Source organism: Caloenas nicobarica, chromosome 4 (assembly GCF_036013445.1).
Source record: "Caloenas nicobarica isolate bCalNic1 chromosome 4, bCalNic1.hap1, whole genome shotgun sequence".
Taxonomy (NCBI): Eukaryota; Metazoa; Chordata; class Aves; order Columbiformes; family Columbidae; genus Caloenas; species Caloenas nicobarica.
The window spans coordinates 74,937,555-74,956,421 of NC_088248.1; the positions used below are offsets into that span (position 1 = coordinate 74,937,555).

The 18,867-nt window shown below is 35.9% G+C and overlaps 1 protein-coding gene across 1 annotated transcript in view; it reads right to left on the reverse strand.

Annotated features, from left to right (window-relative positions):
* Nucleotides 1-211: 211 nt before the first annotated feature.
* CTNNA2 (catenin alpha 2) overlaps nt 212-18,867 on the reverse strand; it is a 498,767-nt gene continuing 480,111 nt past the window's right edge. Inside the window, exon 18 of the mRNA XM_065633244.1 lies at nt 212-1,249. Within this exon, the coding sequence (XP_065489316.1) occupies nt 962-1,249 (288 nt within the window). The 3' untranslated portion in view covers nt 212-961. The remainder of the gene's footprint in view (nt 1,250-18,867) is intronic.

Below are 18,867 nucleotides of genomic sequence, written 5' to 3' on the forward strand. Positions count from 1 at the left end.
ACAACCCCCCTCCAAAGAAAGAAGGGAAGCCTGAGGCAAAATGAATCACTGTTTACATCAATTATGATTCAGAAGATATTTCTGCATTAAAAGAGACGAGCCATATTAAGGATTCCAAGGTTAAATGAGTTTATTGAGTTAGTGGTTACAATGGTATGTCAGATACCTGTAATCCAAGCTACACCTACACATTTGCCTCTAAATTCTCACACTGGCAGTTTCTGTGTCTCTAAACATTCCATCACCAGGTCTTCTATTACTAATATTATAATAATAATAATCATAATATAAAAGGCAATGTCAATCACCATATTGTGCTTCATACTCCACCATAAGGAATTCAATTGGCAAAAGTAAACCTCTGGTCATATTAATGGGATTAGTTGAAATGTGAGCAATCATAACACTACTAGAATATAAAGAACAAAATATGGTTTAAAAGAAGTATTTTTAAGATGAATTACTTTGTATCTGGTTTAAAAATTCACATACTATAATGAGGATGACTTAAAAGTTATATCATTTCATTATTGGGCCACACATTTAAGCATATTGGCTAGTACATTTTTGCACTGGAACAGAAGCAATACAAGCTTTATGGTCTACCATTACAATTCCTTTTTTTTTTCACTTAATATACCTGCCAACCTAATGTTTCTTGCATGCACAAAAATTTCTCGGTTTAGACTTATTATTTAATCCACACATACCCCTGTGATGCAAATTCTTTGGCCAATTCAACGCTATAGTTTAGTTCAAAAATTAAGCTTGGAATAAGTCCATTTAACATTAGAAGAGAATGCCCTAAATTTTGGCATTGCAGAAAGTTAATCACTTTGATAGAATCTCAGGTTGCATGCAAATCAACACTGCTTCCCCCCACCCCATGCCAGACGCATACAAGTCGGCAGGTATGCATACAAAAAAAGAATATAAAACCCTCCTGGTAAAGCTTAGTGGTTTAGAATGAATCCATCGCTTTAAATTCACTTAAGGCCTGTACAGGGGAAATATGTTTCTTCTGGGATCCTCTTCTCACTCTTGTCTGATATTCCTCTGGTTTTTCTCTCTTTACTAGAGGCTTCTTCTCAGGGGCCTTCATCTTCCAAGATACAACTGGTGAGTTCACTGCAGCGGTACCATAGACCTTCTGATATTTAGTAGAAGCCACATATGAAGCTTTCACTGTAAGGACCACAGCGTTCATCAGATTTTTAGCTGCCTGGATGAGAGAAGTGGCACTGTCCAGCTACGAATAGAAAAGAAAATGAAATACAGCAAGGTTAGTCCACAACTGAATCACTGGACCATTTCCTGACTGAAGTCGGGATGCTCTCGGATCTCATTAAAGATGAAATGAATCCTCTCCCTCAGGATTAATCAAGCAGCTTGAAGTAACAAGCACCAGCAACAATATGCACCAAACTGTAACGGTAAGACTGTGGTAACTCGCATTAGATTTTTTAATAATTCAAAGGAAAAGCTTGTGTTGTCTAGTTTTTTTTGTTGGTGATTCTTGGTGAAGCAGTTGCCTCTTTTTTTCACAAAAACACAAGACTTCTCACTTAAACCTTTAAAAAAATAGTTTAACATGTCAAAAACTGCAAAACAGGTCAACAGGGTTTTTTCCAAGTGTTCAGGTTTGTTCTAATTATTCCTATTAAGCCCAGGATAACACCCCCAATGATGCCTACAGGAACAGTGTGAGGCCAGTGCTGAGCTTGTTAGAGAATCCCATCTGAAAAGATGAAAGGAGATTTTGAAACCCCTAAAGAAATAAAAAGATGAAACAGTTAACTGCAGGCTTTTGTAGCTACTGTAATATTTGAGCTACTTATGTTCACAAGGAATCTTACTTTATGATTATGTATTTCTCCCATGTAGCAATCTGCCTGAGGTTCCTGGGTCCTCCAAATGTGAGAGGCCTTAAGAATTGTTGAACTTCAAACCTTTGGGACTTCCAGACAACAAGCTTCCATCATACACTGAAATTAAGACTTTATCCCTGGCCAAATCTTTCAAAAGGATTTAAACGTATAATGGGACTTTCAAAGCAATGTCTCAATGCTCCAAAATGCAGATTAGGCACTTCCCAAATACAACTGGACATCCTCAAATTAGCAGGTGCTAAAAATACACTCTTAAGTACTGTAGCAACCCAGGCTACTGTTTAGGATGCTCAGTTATCCCTTTCCCAAATACTGAAAAAGTGGGATATACTCTTTGTGACAAAGCCTTTCAGTTCTTCCATGGAAGCTGCCTTATTTTTTTGTTAGTCTTTTCCAGTTTGTAGGAATGATTTTGTATGTAATATTATTTTAACTCTTTAATTCCACCCCACTTGCTCAGTAAGTTCTTAGCTATTTTGAATTAGTATAAAAGGACTGTCTCCCTCCAAACCTTTCCTGCTCCATACTTCGGGAAAATACGATTCCTTAACATAAATTCTAAGCATGGTAGCCAGGATAAATACTCATAAGGCAATAACGAAGACCATATTATACTTCACCTCAAGTATTTTGGATCATTAACAGAAGAAGAGTTCAGGAGAAACCTCTTTCCGTAGTGTCAGTGACTGACGTGAACAATAATAGATATTAGAGAAAGTCTGTGTCTGGAACCACATTAATCTATAGACTTATCTATTATTTTTTAAATCCTCAGCTATGGTGTTAAACTCATTATGATTCATTAAATACACAAGCAGCTACATACAGTGAGGTGAAAAACAAGAAAGCATTTCAATGATTTTCACGTACTTGGTGCCATTCTCTGAAATGCATAGCTAATTGCCTGCCCCCAGTAAATATTTTTCCTCAGGACTGATTTGTATTTTCTGTTAGTGAAAGAAACTAAGTTAAAAGATGGAAAATTACATTAAATGGCAGAAACATGACTGTTCAATAGGGAGTAATGAAATATAATTCAGCATAGTTTTATTTTATAACCATACTACTGCATGATTTATAAAGCAATCTGTATGTTTGTTGGGAAATAACAGATCATACTCTATTAAATTAGGATATTCTAATTTACTGCAGAGATCTACAATCAAGCATTATTCATTGTTAAATGTTTCCTTTGGAAACGTTAGTGGATTGATATTGAATATAAAGTGATGCCGTCAAATAGTATTTACTTCATAATCAATGTGGATAAACTGACTGGATCAAGCCTATATTGCACACTCCTGAATGAATTCTATTTATTGAAGGTTTCTAATAGCCTCACATTTTCCGGTGTTTCTTTATGAAAAGAGTTCTGGTAGCTGTTTTACGCAGGGCATATATTAAGGAACAGAACGATTAAAGGAAGTATTTTGAAATGAGGAGACACCTAAATTAGATGCTTAAAACCATACAAAAGATGCAATCTACATCTTTAAACACATTAGTAATTTTATGGAGTAGATCAATAAGGGTGAGCAGAAGCACGTGCTTCTGCAAAATCGGATGCGGATTGCAATGATGTCTTCTACAAAACCACGTTACATATTCTGATGCCATTTTAATTATCTCTAGTTTCAATCTGCTGTTAAAGTAGATAAGAGCCCGTTATTTTCGCCATTATTAATCACAATTTCACATGCAGATACTTAGTCCTTGCCCTTAATATCCATTCATATTGTAAAATGCTTTCAAGTTCTGGAATTAGAAAAGAGACATAAAACCCCCATAACAGTATTAGGCTACGAGTGTTCTCCAGAATCTGCTGGTAGCCATCCCATGTATCCAATTTGGCTACCTAAGCACTTCCAATGATTTTCTTATTGCCTCCAGCTCCTTGCTTGTATTATGGCTCAGTAAAGAAGAATTAAACTGAATGAACGTCATTCCCATTAACATTTAGATCTTACTACGCCACCGTGTTACTTCGTTTTTAAGCTGTGCTTGATAATCAGCAAAGCTACAGTGGCATAAAGCTGGAAGGAGGCGGCAGTGAATCAAGCCCTTAGTGCATTAAATCCTTAAAAAATCTGGGCATAGAAACAGATGTGTTTTCCCAAACAGATATTGTTAATAATAAAAAAAATAAGAAGGAAAATTAACATTTCAAACGAAAGCCCCACTAGGAAATTATTGCACAGTACAGAAGGCAAACTTCACTCCCTAGCAATGGTTCAGGGAATTGTGAATAGAACGACAGCTTTCAATGCTAACAGCTAACAGAGCCTTTGACTTGCTACACAAAGTAATAGTGTTCTGGTACTTAGATCTCTTTACAAACATATTTGCCTCCATTTAGGAGAAAAAAACCCTCCTAAACCTGAGATAAATGTAGGTTATCAGTCCATAAAAGTCCAAGAAGAGAGAATGCTAGAGAAAATTCAAAATTGATAAAGAACTTAAGAATCACTGCACTGGAGCCGGTTGCTTATTCAGGTTAAAACTGCCATCTGCCCAGGGATGGCATAAATCATTCAGAAAATCTAAAAAAAAGGTTCTGCTACAAGCTAACTTTGCAATTAGCAAATGCAAGGATAGAACACTTGAGCTGCAGAGCCTAATATCTGCCAAGAAGATAATTTCAGTTTTGTTTTTTTGGGGTTTTTTTTGGTTTTTTTTCCCAAAAAAATCTATAAGGCTTCAAGGAGTTTTTGATCTGCTTATAAGCTGTGCTGCATTTTTCCTACACTGTATGTGGAATTTTCCAGAATCTTGTGACAATCAAGATTTTTTGCTTCTTTTACATAGACACGTAATCTAAGTAAAATAACCAGCAATTACAATACCAAAATAGCTGAAGAAGCGGGAGAGAATGAAGACGGAAAATTTTGTCCTTAACAGTAACGCAAATGAAAAGAGATGTTCTCCCTGCGTTGTTACACCACTGTAATGGGGAAGGACTATACCACAGTTTTTAGAAAGGAGAAAATTTAATTTCCGGAAAATATCTTCATTTTTATAATAAGAAATAGTACCACAAAAATGGAAATAGAGAAAAAAAAACAACCTGTAATTCCAGTGAGCAAGCGCATAGTATAGGTAGTTTTAAAGAGCCGGTTATTTAAAAATATTCTATATTACTAATTTTGATTTTAGTAAACCTCGAAAAGTGGGGGAAGACATCAAAAGAATTGGCTACAGTTCCTAGTCTGGAAATTTTTGAGCAGTGCAAGTAGAACCACCTGTGAAATTACAGGCCAGTTCAGATAATGGCACTTCCAAATAAAATAATTCGATGTCTATGACAGGAACCATAAACACAGGGAGGAAAGAAATACGGTTAACGGTAACCAAACGGTTTTGTGGGTAAAAATATTTTCAAAGTAACCTACATCATACTTTGATGTGATTAAACTTTGGATTGCTTAAAACAATGCTGCTGATATAATTGGACCTTTGAAAGATGTTTTGCTTGGTATTACATGACAGTTCAATTAAAAACTCAGCTGATACAAAATTAACAAGGCACATACAGAATGATTCCAAATTCTCAAATAGCTAAGTTTCCAGAAGCATATATATACACCAAAAAAAATCATTGCTAAACAGTGACTTTTTGCAGTGGACTCTTGGAGGAACCATTTTTCAGCTTTAAAATATTCATATTCCTGTTAAAAGCCTGGAACCTGAACACCATGGAAATGGAAAAAAAAATTAAAGAACCTCAAGAACAAAAACCATCTTATATGGGATTCAGTCAGATCTGTTATGTCCATTAATGAAGTACATGATTAAAAAATGAGTTGATCAAAATCAGGAAATACATAGTAACAGAAATGCTAATAATATTGCAGGTTCAACAGATTAGACAAAGGTATAACAGCTTAATGGCTGAGAAGTGAAGCAGGTCATTTTAGCTATTAATTAGCTGAAAATTTTTAGCAGTGATATTAATCAGAAGAACTCATGAAAAAACAGTGATTCTATCTCTAGAAATTGTGAAATCAATATTGGATGTTTTTGCTTAAAATGTACACTCTAGTTTAAACATAACTATTGGACATTTTTAATGCACATTAATTCAGGATCCTATGTATTAGTTATGCAGAAAGACAGCTTAGATGCTAACAATTACCTATATTGACCTTGTATGAATGCAAAAAAATAGTATCAGTAATTATTGATAAATGGTTTAGTCTGGTTTACTTTGCACAGATTGGGAGGAGAAATTGTCATTTCTTTAAAATGTTGAAAAAGATTTTGTAACTCTTTGAATACTCTTGGCTAAGACTTGATTTGTGTCCTTCAGGAGGTAATTTAGGCATTGCAAACCCTTAGGGCTGTCTGTGAAACTGGGGTGCATTCCCTGCTTGTCCTGCTTTTCAAAGCAAGTTCTTACTTTTTTGGACAGGTCACAAACAACAAATCACAAATCAAAAGTCAATTAAGAGCCGCTCGAGCAACTAAGGTTACATGAAGCAATTATGAATCTGGAGGATAAATCAGGAATATAATTTTCCCAGATTACATTCTTCTGCGACAGAATATTTTCCTCTCAGCTGTGCTTAATAGTAAATCCAGTCCTACATATGTATGTAAGATATATGTAAGAAATCTCATTCACACTTCTGTCTTACGTTTCTGTGGCACATTTCATGCATAAAACATGATACTATTAGTGACAGCCAATGCAAGAATGGCCGATTTGCTATGCAAATGCTCTCATCCCTATGGTAGGAGACGTCTGCTATTTGTCAGCACTTCTGTGCAACGGCCAAAGTCATATTTCAGTCAGTCACTTGAAAACACACATAACGTTTTTGCTACATATGGATCCATTGTGAGAAAACTACCCTATACATTTGAAATTCTAAACCAAACAAAATGTCATTATTTGGAATGTAAAGTGGCTGTCATGGCGTTAGAAAGAGATCTGGGGCTACGTAGAGAAAATAGTGTTATATTCCTCTTTTCCTAGATACTTATTTTCACATTTGATTCCAATTAACTGACTTCTTTATACCTGTTGAATATTTAATTCATTTTGGGGGTAGTTGTGTTTTATCGGTGGCCAATCCACTGAATAACTGTACTCATCTGCATTTTTTCAATTAAAGGTAAGAAACCCATTTAGTTGTATTTAACAAAGGCTGCCATCTCTTAGGGTATCTTCTGTCCTCTCTGGACTATTGCCATTTTAAACCAGATGTTTAATTTACAAGGTCAACAGGATACCGACTGCTTTATGCCAGTTTGAAAAAGCATAAGCGTATAAAAATATTCCCAATACTGGCATTCCAAATAAAAGATAAACAGACATAATACAGAGAATTTGTAGAGATGCATTTATACAGTTGATTTACTTATTCCAGGCTATTTTAAAAGAAAAAAAAGGCTAAAAGACAAAATGATATCACAATTTGCTTTGAGGAGAATACTTAGTATGAAACTAAAAACAATATATAGGTATAAATATAATCATAAAATACAATTCAACACTGGATATCGCTAAAATTGGGGGTGTCATACTTCATTCATTAAATGAAGAAGCAATCTAAGTTTATGATAAAATAAGAATACTAACTCTGTAAAATTTAGGAAAATCACCTAAAAATATTATTATCTGATGTCCACCACAGTTGCATTACTAATTGTAGCAAAATAGTACAATCACATTGACAACTTTAAAATCATTCTGTCCCATGGAATGTTTTGATCTGAATTCTCGGATGATTAAAAGGACTTTTGTATGACTGATTTGAAGATAGGCTCCTACCTAATCTTCCAGGTGAAGATAAAATGTCTGCAACAATGAAGTCTGAACTATATTTGACAGGATAGGCTAACTCAAATTATAAATAAGATTTTTTTGTTACTGGCAGAAGGCTTAGTGAAGAAAATCAGAGTAAGAGGTCTATCAAAACTCAGTATCAGGCCCAATTTAAAAAGTCGTTAATGCAAAACTTTATGAAAGTGGTCTGTGTATCACCACGATTGTATACACCAGTTTACACAGGGATTCATAGCCCAGAAGTCTACACAAGATATGACATTGTCTGAATCTGATGTCACAGACAAAAAAGGCAGACAGGACTCTGTCAAAAGCATCTCAGTATGAATTTCCACTTTCATATCCAACTGCAGTTAATCTGAAAGAGGAAATATAGGATATCTAAATAGTCTGTGCTACTGATCTCCCTCCTCCTGAGGTCTGGTTTGTATGCAATTTAAAGATAGATATCTTTTTTTAAAGCCCAAAGTAATCAAGTGCTCTTTCAAATGGAGTTTTGGAAGCAAACCTTTTGTTCTTTATCTAGAGAACAGGTATAATAACAAGAAAAGCATGTCTTTCGTACAGTCTTACCTGAAGGGAGTCCAAATCATGTCTGGTTGGCTGGGAAGTGCACTCTCAGTGATAAAATGCAGGAGACTTTGGATAAAAATAATCAATAAAGCACAGAAACACTACATTCTTTACATTATAATGTGTTATCTGCTGCTATTCCTCCTGACTTTGTCACAATGAAAACAAAAAGAAAAGCAGCATAATGCAGGATTTCAGACAGCAAGGCTGAGAAATGTGATGTTTTCCCAACTTCTCTTTTAATCTGAAAAATTCGTAAAATGTATTGGAATAGTATCTGTTATCATAATTATCTCTATGTATATCATAGTTATCTCTATGGCTTCGACTGTGAGGATCTCTCACATTTTGAGGCAAATTTGCTCCTTCAGATAGCTTAATGTCTCTCAAGTTATGCTTGCCCAGGTCAGCACAAAGCCACTTTGAAGACAGCTGGTCTACCAGTGAAGCTGGCTTTCCTCAGAAAAGGGCTTGGAAACAATACATCAGAGTCCAAATGAATAAAACGAAATCCTCTTGTAGAATGGAAGATAGTACTGGGACAATTGTTCCTCGTTTCCTAACGTTTGCCTGCTGCTGTTCATGTATATTTTATGTCTTGCAGAAGCAGATAAAGGGCTTGATCATTCAAGATATTGATCATTTCTGAGGTGCTAAAAGGCTTTTACTTCTTTGGGGCTGAGGGTCCTTGCAGTGCTGCTCAACTCAATCAGTGAAAACTTTCCTTTGCCTGTTTGATTCCCTGGGCACTTTCCAGGACCTTACAACAGTATGCAATGAAATAAAGAAAAATAATTGAATATCCACAGTAGTCTTCAAGACAGATCCCCATTTCAGCTTTCCAGAAAAGTCCCAGCACTGACAGAGCTAGCTTAATTATACATGGCAAATAATCTGTAAAGGATATTCTAACATTCTATTCCAAATACACTATTTATAATTAAGTGTTCTATTTGTCTGACCAACTCAATCAATGGTTAAATAACATGCAGTAAGTTTTCCTTACTAGAAAGCTTTTTCCCTGGTCAGCTACCGAATATACAATTTGTGAATGCATTTGTTCATTACATTTTTAAATTTAGCTTGCACTGAATGTTATTAAAAACCAGCAAAACAGGTAAGAATTACTAGATACTGCAAACAAATGAAACCAGAACAAAACAGAAACAATTTTAAAGGCTGTTGCAGTTCACAAGGAAAGAACAAGCACAGGTGACAGTAAATTAAGAATAAATCGCAGTGAGTAAAATCTTGCTCTGAATTGTAAAGTCTCATTTTGATTACTCACATTTTATCATGCAAATATTCATATAATCATAGAATACTTTAGGATGAAAAGAATCTTTTGAGGTCACCTAGTCCAATTCCCTGTTTAAAACAAACCGAACTAGATGAGGTTGTTCAGGATTTTGCTTAATTCAGAGTACGTCCAAGGATGGATCGTCTCCCACATCTCTGGACCACAGAACTCCACCCTGCACTTGAATTTCATTGCTCTTGAAGTAAAAATTTTTCTTACTTATATCTAATTGGTATTTCCCACGTTAAGACTCGTGTCTGTTGCACCTTTTCCTGACACTGTGCATCTCTGACAAGTCTGGATCTGGCTCTTCTAGATCCTAATATTAGGTAGTTGTAAGCAACAATATCCCTCCTTAGACTTCTCTTCTGTATACATGCAGATGTATCTAAAAGTAGTGTAAATTATACTGGCAATCTCGTTTTCATTGTTACAAGAGCAAGTGTCTCATCCAAAGGGAAACAACTGAGTAACTGTAGAAGGTAGGAAAAAATATCATGAATTTCTGACAAACATTTAGTAGCTCGCACGAGCTGGTTAAAGCCACTGCTCTCTTCAGAAAATAATCATGCTGGGAAATCCTAATTTACTTGGTCTCTGTTCTCTTTTGTGACACAGTGGTTTAGATGGATTTTCCCTAAACAACAAATGCAAAAGTACCTATGGCCTCAATAATTCACATAACCCAAATGGTTTCTGTGCTTTTTACTTCAGGACAGTTTTCCCTACACAAAAATAAATTAATTCATCCACATCTCCATATTTTCCCTCTAATCCAGAAATTATGTAAAGGAGATGAAGGTATAAACTCTGCTGTTATTTAGAAGAATCTCCAAATGAAAAAAGCATCTGCGCTGGCTCTTTTCTTATAAAGCTTTTTCCTAACTTAAATATTGTATGTTAGTCATGATTATCTACAGATTTGTCTGCACTTACTTGGCATCAGAACAATTGTGACTGAGTGTCTTTTAAGATAAGTCAGGATCCAAGAACGGTTCGTAGCTAGTGACACTAGAACCCCCAGAAGCATTTCTTCAGATGTCTGTAAACGAACAATTTCTCTGAGAATGCAGACAAGAAAAGTAGTGCTGCTCATAAAAACCATTGAGACAATCTGTTTGGTGCAAGGATTTCAGAGTCTCCATTTTTATAAAAAAAGTCTTAGCCTACCTCATCCTACCTAATTCCAGGCACTGGACCAAGGCGTTCCAGGCTCCTTGTGTGCTTGGTGGAGAAGACTAGGAACCATGGAGCACTTGAGATCTTCCATGGGTTCATTTTCTATGGAGATGGGCCAAAGTACTCCACCTTTTAAATTCTATTTAGAGATCCTAAATTGCACTAGATCCTAAAGACAGTACGGTGAATCTGGTGAGTCTGCAAAACAATTGTCCTTGGATTTGACCCAGTAGTCCAAGAATTCAAACAAACTTAATGAATATTTTTAGGACTGTTTTCCTTAATACTTCTCTTTTGATCCCCAAGAGTGTCAAATGGGGGAAAACCACATATTATAAAATATACAAAATCTCTCCAACCTGCAGAAACTAATGAGATTGGGGCCCCATGAGAGATACTTTATATAGATAAATGCTCCTTACAAAACAATTTAAATATTTCTGTCCAGAAAAAAATTAAGCAGTTTCCTTTTTACCCCATCTCTATGTTTCTCAGAATATATTGTTTAATACACCTGCCCATGCTTCTGGGTTTTTTTAAAAGATATTAGTAATCTAACTGGTTGCCAGCACCTACTGAAATGAGAATATGTTTTCTAGAAGTGGCTATCGATCTCCACTAATTATAAAGGAAGCCTGGAGTGAACATCTCATATGCAGCTGTTTACAATTGGCTAGATGAATCACTTTCAACATAGCAATGGAGATAATAGGCAAAACCTCTTCATAATTCAAGTAAAATATTTCTGAATAATAAAATACTCAGTTTTCATTTCACCATAGACCTACTCTCATCTTTTGAACAACTTGGGTGAGGTAGTCTCGCCCTGTTAGTGCAAGATTTCTTTACAACTCTTTCTTAAACCGTACTAATTAACTACAGTGAACTCTTTCTCCTGGTTTTAATTTTTATTTGGCCATCCAGAGTGGAAACTGGAACATACAATGGGAGACACAGAAACATTGGTCTTGAAGGAAGATGTAGCATTTGAAACTCATCCTGATTCTACAGGTCTTTTCTGCTTTGAGCATAGCTCAGTACTCTCATTTGCAGAAGGGAAATAATGACAATATTTGCTTCTGTTTTCAGTTGTACAAAGGTACACCATGATGTTTGCCATTGAGACACTCAGATGGGACTGATAAAAATCCAAAGGATTATGACTGAACAGAATCATGTTTCATGCAAGATGCGACTGTTGCAGAAACAGAAAGTCCAGGGCATTCAGGCAGTTCTTGTTTCCTCCAACTGCTATACTCAGCCCAAGCGTTATTGAGCATTTTTGTTGACAACTCAAATGAGCTGAGGTCGAAATTGCAATTTAAATCAACATAAAGTGTCCTCTAGAATGCCGTGACTTCTTTTGCTTAAACAAGATCAAAGCAAAAGTAATTCGTTTTGAGTCAATGGTGCTATACCAGCCTAAAACTGCAGCAAGAGAGGGCAGGTGATGAGCAGCTCTCTGCCAGCTGACACGGTTTGCGAACAGATGGTGCATTTCGCAGCTCTCCCTCACTTCTCGTATAGAAAAAGAAGGTAAGACTCAACCCACAAAGATTTAATTCAACTTGTAAGAGAAATCAGCTTGGCAAATACAGAAAATTTGGGAATTTTACATTGCCACCTTAATCATACTGAAATAAATGTTCGATTCCTGTATATGATCTGACATCATTAAAGTATTGCACATGCCTTGCCAGTATGACTGAGGAACAAATCTGTAACTTAAATGCTGACCTCCTTAAATATATAGGTATAAATATATTAGTTACTGGTTTTGCTTTGAGTCAGTAATACAAAATGTGCTTGCAAATGTAAACTAACACAATTTTTAAGAATGCCTTTACATAAAGTAACTTTCAGTTTGCAAAATGCTTATGAAGATTTAAATCATTTACATCGGCATTTATTGGAAGAAGTTGCTCAGATATTTGCTTTAAAAGTTTCATATTACACACTAAGTAAATCAGCTGAAATCTAGGCCTTCTTATATTTTGCTTTAATTTATGTACATGTAAATAATATATAGTTAAAAAAACCCCAAAACATTGCAATTGACTGAATACACATTTAAGCCAAAGTCGTAAAATACAGGAATCTGTGCACTTCAGATGTTTTAATTTTATTTTAATCGTAGCTGTCAGTAAAATAATTTAACGGGGAATTAGCTCAGTAAATGTAAAATTAGGCTATTTATTCTCTAAGTGTTAAGTTACTCAGGCAAACTCACATCCTGGGGTTGCATGAATAAGAAACTGTTATTGGCTCTGGCACGGGCAGATTCCAGGTTAATTCTTGTAACAGTTTATGTCATTCTGAATATCATTCCTTTCACAAACTCCCTCCTGTACATAAGTCAGCCAACTGCTAATTTGCTCATCTTACAAGAAAAATGTAGACAGCAAATTTCTCTGGATTTTAAGTAGTCCACTGACATCTCTGTTCCATAATACCCCCTCAGTGCTGATCACTATCTCTAATTAACCTTAATTACTGAATGATACTAATTCTAATTTCCTGCTCCCAATCCTTATATCAGTTTTAGAAATAGTTTCCCTCTTTATGCCACTAAAATGCTTTCAGGTCATTGAAGTGAGATTAGGGGCAGGATACAGTTGGTCTTTATGTTTTACCTATTCTGTGCAAAAATTAAAGTGTCCTGCATTATGCAAGAATAATTATGTGCAAAGACAATTTTGTAAACTCATCAGCAAAGGATGTGCTTAGGATCTAAATTAAATTTTACCTCGAAGCATTTGCCTCTGAAAAGAACAAACCTCAAAACATCTTTAACAGCAGTAGTTCCTATAAAGTTTTCCCAGTGAAACATTAGAGATTGACTAACCTGCTTTTCCTTTCCTACTGAAAAGATTAAAGTTTCCTAGGGAAGCTAAATTTGCTAGACAAGTTCTTGGCTTTGCAAAGGAAGATTTGAAGACCCCAATGTTTGGTTTACCAAAGGAATAAGCAGTAGTAATAAAACTCCTTGCACACATTATTCAAAGCTAGAAAAGCTCCCACATGTCAGAGAACCCATTTTCAATTCTTTGTCCTTATTTTTCTCTCTGACAGGAAGGGAAACGGTCATTAGTGAAAGTTTTGGTAGCTTTGTAAACAAGACTTTCATCCTCCCACGATTTCATTCAGCTCTCCTATGCATTGATACAAAGAGCATCACTGAGTCATCAGGGAGGAGTATCTATCCATCATGACTGACCAATCCCCAATACATGCCAGTGAGCAGAAGATGGAACGGTCTGCATCCTCTACCCAATTCCTCAAAGCCACCCAGTCACCTGAGAATAGAAGTACTTCATCAATCAGACCATGGACTACCTCTGCTGAAAATGCAGAGATTGCACTCCCTTTGTCTATGATTTATAGAGTATGCATTGCTGCCTTTTAGTGCCTTTCACTGAGATATGACAAGACCCCACACAGAGCTGGTCAAGAGCTTTTAAATTAACCAGAACGGCAAGATTTGTGTTATCCCTAGGGGCCAAAATCTTCATATGATCCTTCTTCTGCCCTTTAGCATGAGAGCTCTGACATCTTGACAACTTTAATAGATACCCAAGAGGCAAAACAAGAAAGGAAGGTCTTCATAGTCCACCTTGTCTTTTTTAAAATGCTGAGGGATATTAAAACAGTGAAGCAATAACACTTGGGGCCAAGGGAAATAGGGAACAAGACAGTGCTTTAAAGGAAAATAGTAACGTTTAGGTATTGAGACAAAAAAACCCACCAAGAAATTCAGTTATCGATATCCCTGCCCATCTCAAGATCTTGTCACAGAAAAAAAAAATCAAATGCTTTGATTTATAATTTCAAAGGTTAAATCTCAGTTACATCTCCTGGAATTTGATTTCCAGCTTAATTTTACATCTTCCACAATTTACTTTTGAATTTTATTTCATCTATAAAATAAGTCTTATAATTGGCCTATTGTCAATGCACAGCTTCATTAACTTTCTGGATAAAGCAAATAAAAGCAGTAGCACAGAATATAGAAAATAAAACCCCTGTCCTGTATAAACAGGCATTGTCCACAGTTAACAATAATAAATATATATATAACACCATCTATCTTTAATCACAGAGTACTTCAGAAAAATGATGGCCCAGCACTACTGTAATTAAATTAATGAAAGTTTATCAATTGAGTTCAAGGGGACCAGAGTCTGCCCTTTTCAAAATGCGAGACAAATGCTGAAGGATCAGTTTAAGAACCAGTAAATGGACCACCTCTGCAATGAAATGCGATCATTGCTTTACAGGTGACGTTAACTCTAGGACTTCACAACAGTAAAGAAATTATTTTTCTCAGGTGCCTAAGACAACACATGCAATTTATTCTGTGAGCCCTATGGTTAACAATTAAAAAGCTAACAAAAGTCCCCCAAAACCCCATATTCTCAAGTTTTCTCCCTCCACCCCCAGATCTATAGAGATAGTTAAAGATATAGATGAGACAGGAGGTTACTCACCGTTGAGGAGTCACCGGTTCCGGCCTCAAGCGTAGCTCCCTCAGCACAGGTGGGTGGGTGGGTAGAAAGTTGACTAGCCCTGCCCCCATCTATGACATCACACTCTACCTCATAAAAGGTAGTGAAAGTGCTCTGAACTCCAGTCTGATTTCCGAGAGATACAGAAAAGAGATAGTGAGAGAGAGAGCAAGAGAAATATGGTGCCGTAGCGTAGAGATGAGGAGAGGGGACAACGTGTGCTGAAGGAGCTATGCTTGGTCAAGGAAACAGGGACTCTTCCACGATGAGTAACCCCGCTGTCTGGTGGTTCCTCTCACTTGCTCCCATAGCACAGGTTAAGCATGCAAGACCTACAGGGTTGGCTGATTGGGAAAGGGGAGAAATTTTGGCACCTTTTTTGATGAGAACCAGAAAGGATAGAAAGCTATATCTCCGTTAAAAGCTGATTGGCATCAGATCGGGCATTCATTTGGTTAACAGACTTCCAATAACATTATTTTAGATATGGTTTTGAACAGCTGAGCTGCACAAAACCATAAACACTGATGGAAGCAGCTGAAATGCCAGTGAATACGACAGGAATTACACTTGTGTCCACCAGTTCTGAATAAACATTAGGCATTCCAGCCCTCTGGGCTGACCCTTGCATAGAGTAAGCTAAAGGGTAGACCACCAACACCAGTATATGAAGGAGGTCAGGAAAGAATTGTCGTTTTGTTGCATAGAAAACGAGAACTGACAAACTGTGCTGAAAGGACAAGTGAGGGAAGTATACAAATTCTGGGCATACATTTAGTTACAGAGCACACTTTAAAGTTCTAGAAAATATCAACAAAATTGTAAAGAATTGTGATGCTTTTAAAGACTGTACGTTTTTAGACAGTGACGACCTTACAGGCTGAAGCACTTTTATTTTTCAAACAACTTCCCAAGAACTGAAACTGGAGGGCTTAAAATGGGATATTCATTCTAATTTATTGTAAATGGAATTTTTATCATCCAAATTCTGGAAAAGGAGGTCTGAAAGTAAACATAATTGCTTATGTTATCCACCGGGATTGTCTTAATAACCTAGCTGTATACTAAAATTGAAAAAAATGGTATATGCTGACAAACCTAACTCTATTAAATAAAACTGCACAGAGAATGGGGGACTCTTCAGTGCCAGTGAAGAATGCTAGCATAAGAACCTGACTTTTGGAAGAGGAAAAATGAATGGTCCTTAAATCTCTTTTAAGAGTATGTGTTATAAGCACAGAGTTAATATCAACATTTTCCCTTAGGCTTTTTGTTGCTACAAGGATCATGTAAACTGTAATCTAGTCATTATTATTTTTTCAGTCTTCGTAATTACTAATGTGTATTCCCTGCTCTGTTTGTGTGGTTTTTGTTTTTCTTTTCTCTCCTTCTATTTAAAAAAGAAAGTGTGTGACTAATGTCTAGTACCAGTCACTTCACCTAACAACAGAAGGCACGTCTTTTTCTTCTCAACCTTCAAAACTTTTATCATAATCTAATCCTGCAGTATCTGCAGATGCTACTTTAAACGAGTATATTCATGGATTTAAAAACTCAACAAATCAGCTAGCCCAGCTGACTAAATGAAGAGCTATTGTGACTCTTAGAGATGATATGTAACTCCAGGAACACAATGCAAAACTAGGTTGCATCTGAGTAACTCAAAATGATGATAGTGCTGTGAATTTCAGTTCATAATTGAATTAAATATATGTCTGTCTGATTTCTCATTACATCATCTGGATTTCAAGATACTTGCATATATGAAGACAAAGAGGAAGAAAAACACCTCTGGTATTAACATGTATTTCTACTAGTCTACCAAAGACAAAAGAGAAATTGAACTTTTGAAGGCTTTTATGCTAAAAAGTACCAAGTAGAAGTCAGTTAAATCATAGCTTTGGTAACCTATGACTTGACTATTGCACCACAGTTATTTTTGCCAAATAAAGCAGGAATATATTTTGATGCCCTGTGACCACCAGACTTCATGAAGCCTAAGCAAGCTTGCTCATTCTGATAGAGAAGGATGTTCAGAGGAGATATCCTTAAATATGAGAAAGATTACACTTGCAGTAGCAGTTCTAAGATCTCCTAAAAAGTAATAAATTGTCTTTTATTGGAATAGAAACAGTACCACAATTGAATTCCAGAAGACTGAGGATGGCCACAAATATTCTCCAGTAACACCACAAGATGAGAAATATGGTAGCTTCCATCGTGATCATGTAATATAAGCAGTTTGACAGATAAGATAGCAGATAATACCCCAGACGGTATTTTGGGATAGCACTGCTCAAATCTGAAATCTTGTTTTGAACTGTTTAGGATGATATCTGTAGTTGATGAAGAAAAAAATAAGGGAAGAGCAAAAAAGATAAGACATTTCTGAACATCCACTAGAACACATTACTCACCTAAACAGTGAACAAGAGCAGAGAAAGAATATACCTAAGTGAAAACATGTTAAAAATGTATATACATTCAAGAAAGGAGGGGAATCTTCCAAGCGTTCCAAGGAATACATCTAAGATTAAATGAATGCATGGAAATGCAAAGACAGTAAATGAAGACTTCAAAGTATTTTCTTAAGTGTTGTAAGCTCAGCATAAAGCATAAGAAAACTATGTAAATGCAAATAAAGCCATTGATTTAATCATTTGTACCTCGCCAACAGAAATCAAGAAAAAAAAAAAGTCCATGCTCCGTTTGACATCAAAGATCTGTCAGAGAAAACATCAAAGTACTTTCTCTCTTGCTTAAAAAGATGGACAGATGATGGGAATGGGCAATCACCACTAAAGTACCTGTGGCTGCTTATAAAGTTTGAGTATAGCAAAACTGTGAAAAGCCAAGGAGTGCCAACTGCACAGAAACTTTGTACTGGTATACCTACAGAAGGCAAGAATGGATATATCTGAGTAAAGATGTAACTTCTCTAACTTTTTGACAATTGGAACGCTGAATCTAGCTGCAGGTATAAAGAAGGATGAAAATGTTTCTGCCATCTTTTGGATCAGATAGTGATGCTATAATCCAGTTTTATATAGCTTTAATGTGGTCTTTGATGAGATTTAGGACAAATCACTTGTATGTTTCACCTCATTTTCTAATGATGCTATTACCTACCTGGTAACCTAGCTCACAAGCTATATTGATGATGTATTAGTCAAAATTAGAAAGAACTGGTGTTTAAAGAAAGTGTTTGAGAGTATCTAACAGTAAGGGGTTAGGATTGTTTTTTCTGATACGGGACAGTTTTTTACTTTGACTCCATATCAATGTCTTGATGACTCCATATCAATGTCTTGAATAAATTATACAAAAGAAACCCTTTTTCTTTTTTCATGCAGTTGTTTATCAGTTATGTAAGATTAATGATGCGAGAACAGAAACATCTTTCTGTTTCTCCTATGAGGTAAATAATAATAATAATAATAATAATAATAATAATAATAATAACAACAACAACAACAATAACAATAACAACAACATCCAAGTGTGGATAAAATATATCAGAGTTAAAGATATAAGGCAACTTTCAACGTTCCTCACTCAGTCTGATCTCTTCCTAAAGGCTATGATCTCCTACATGCAATGGAAATACATTCCTATTGTGAGTTACATTAAGCA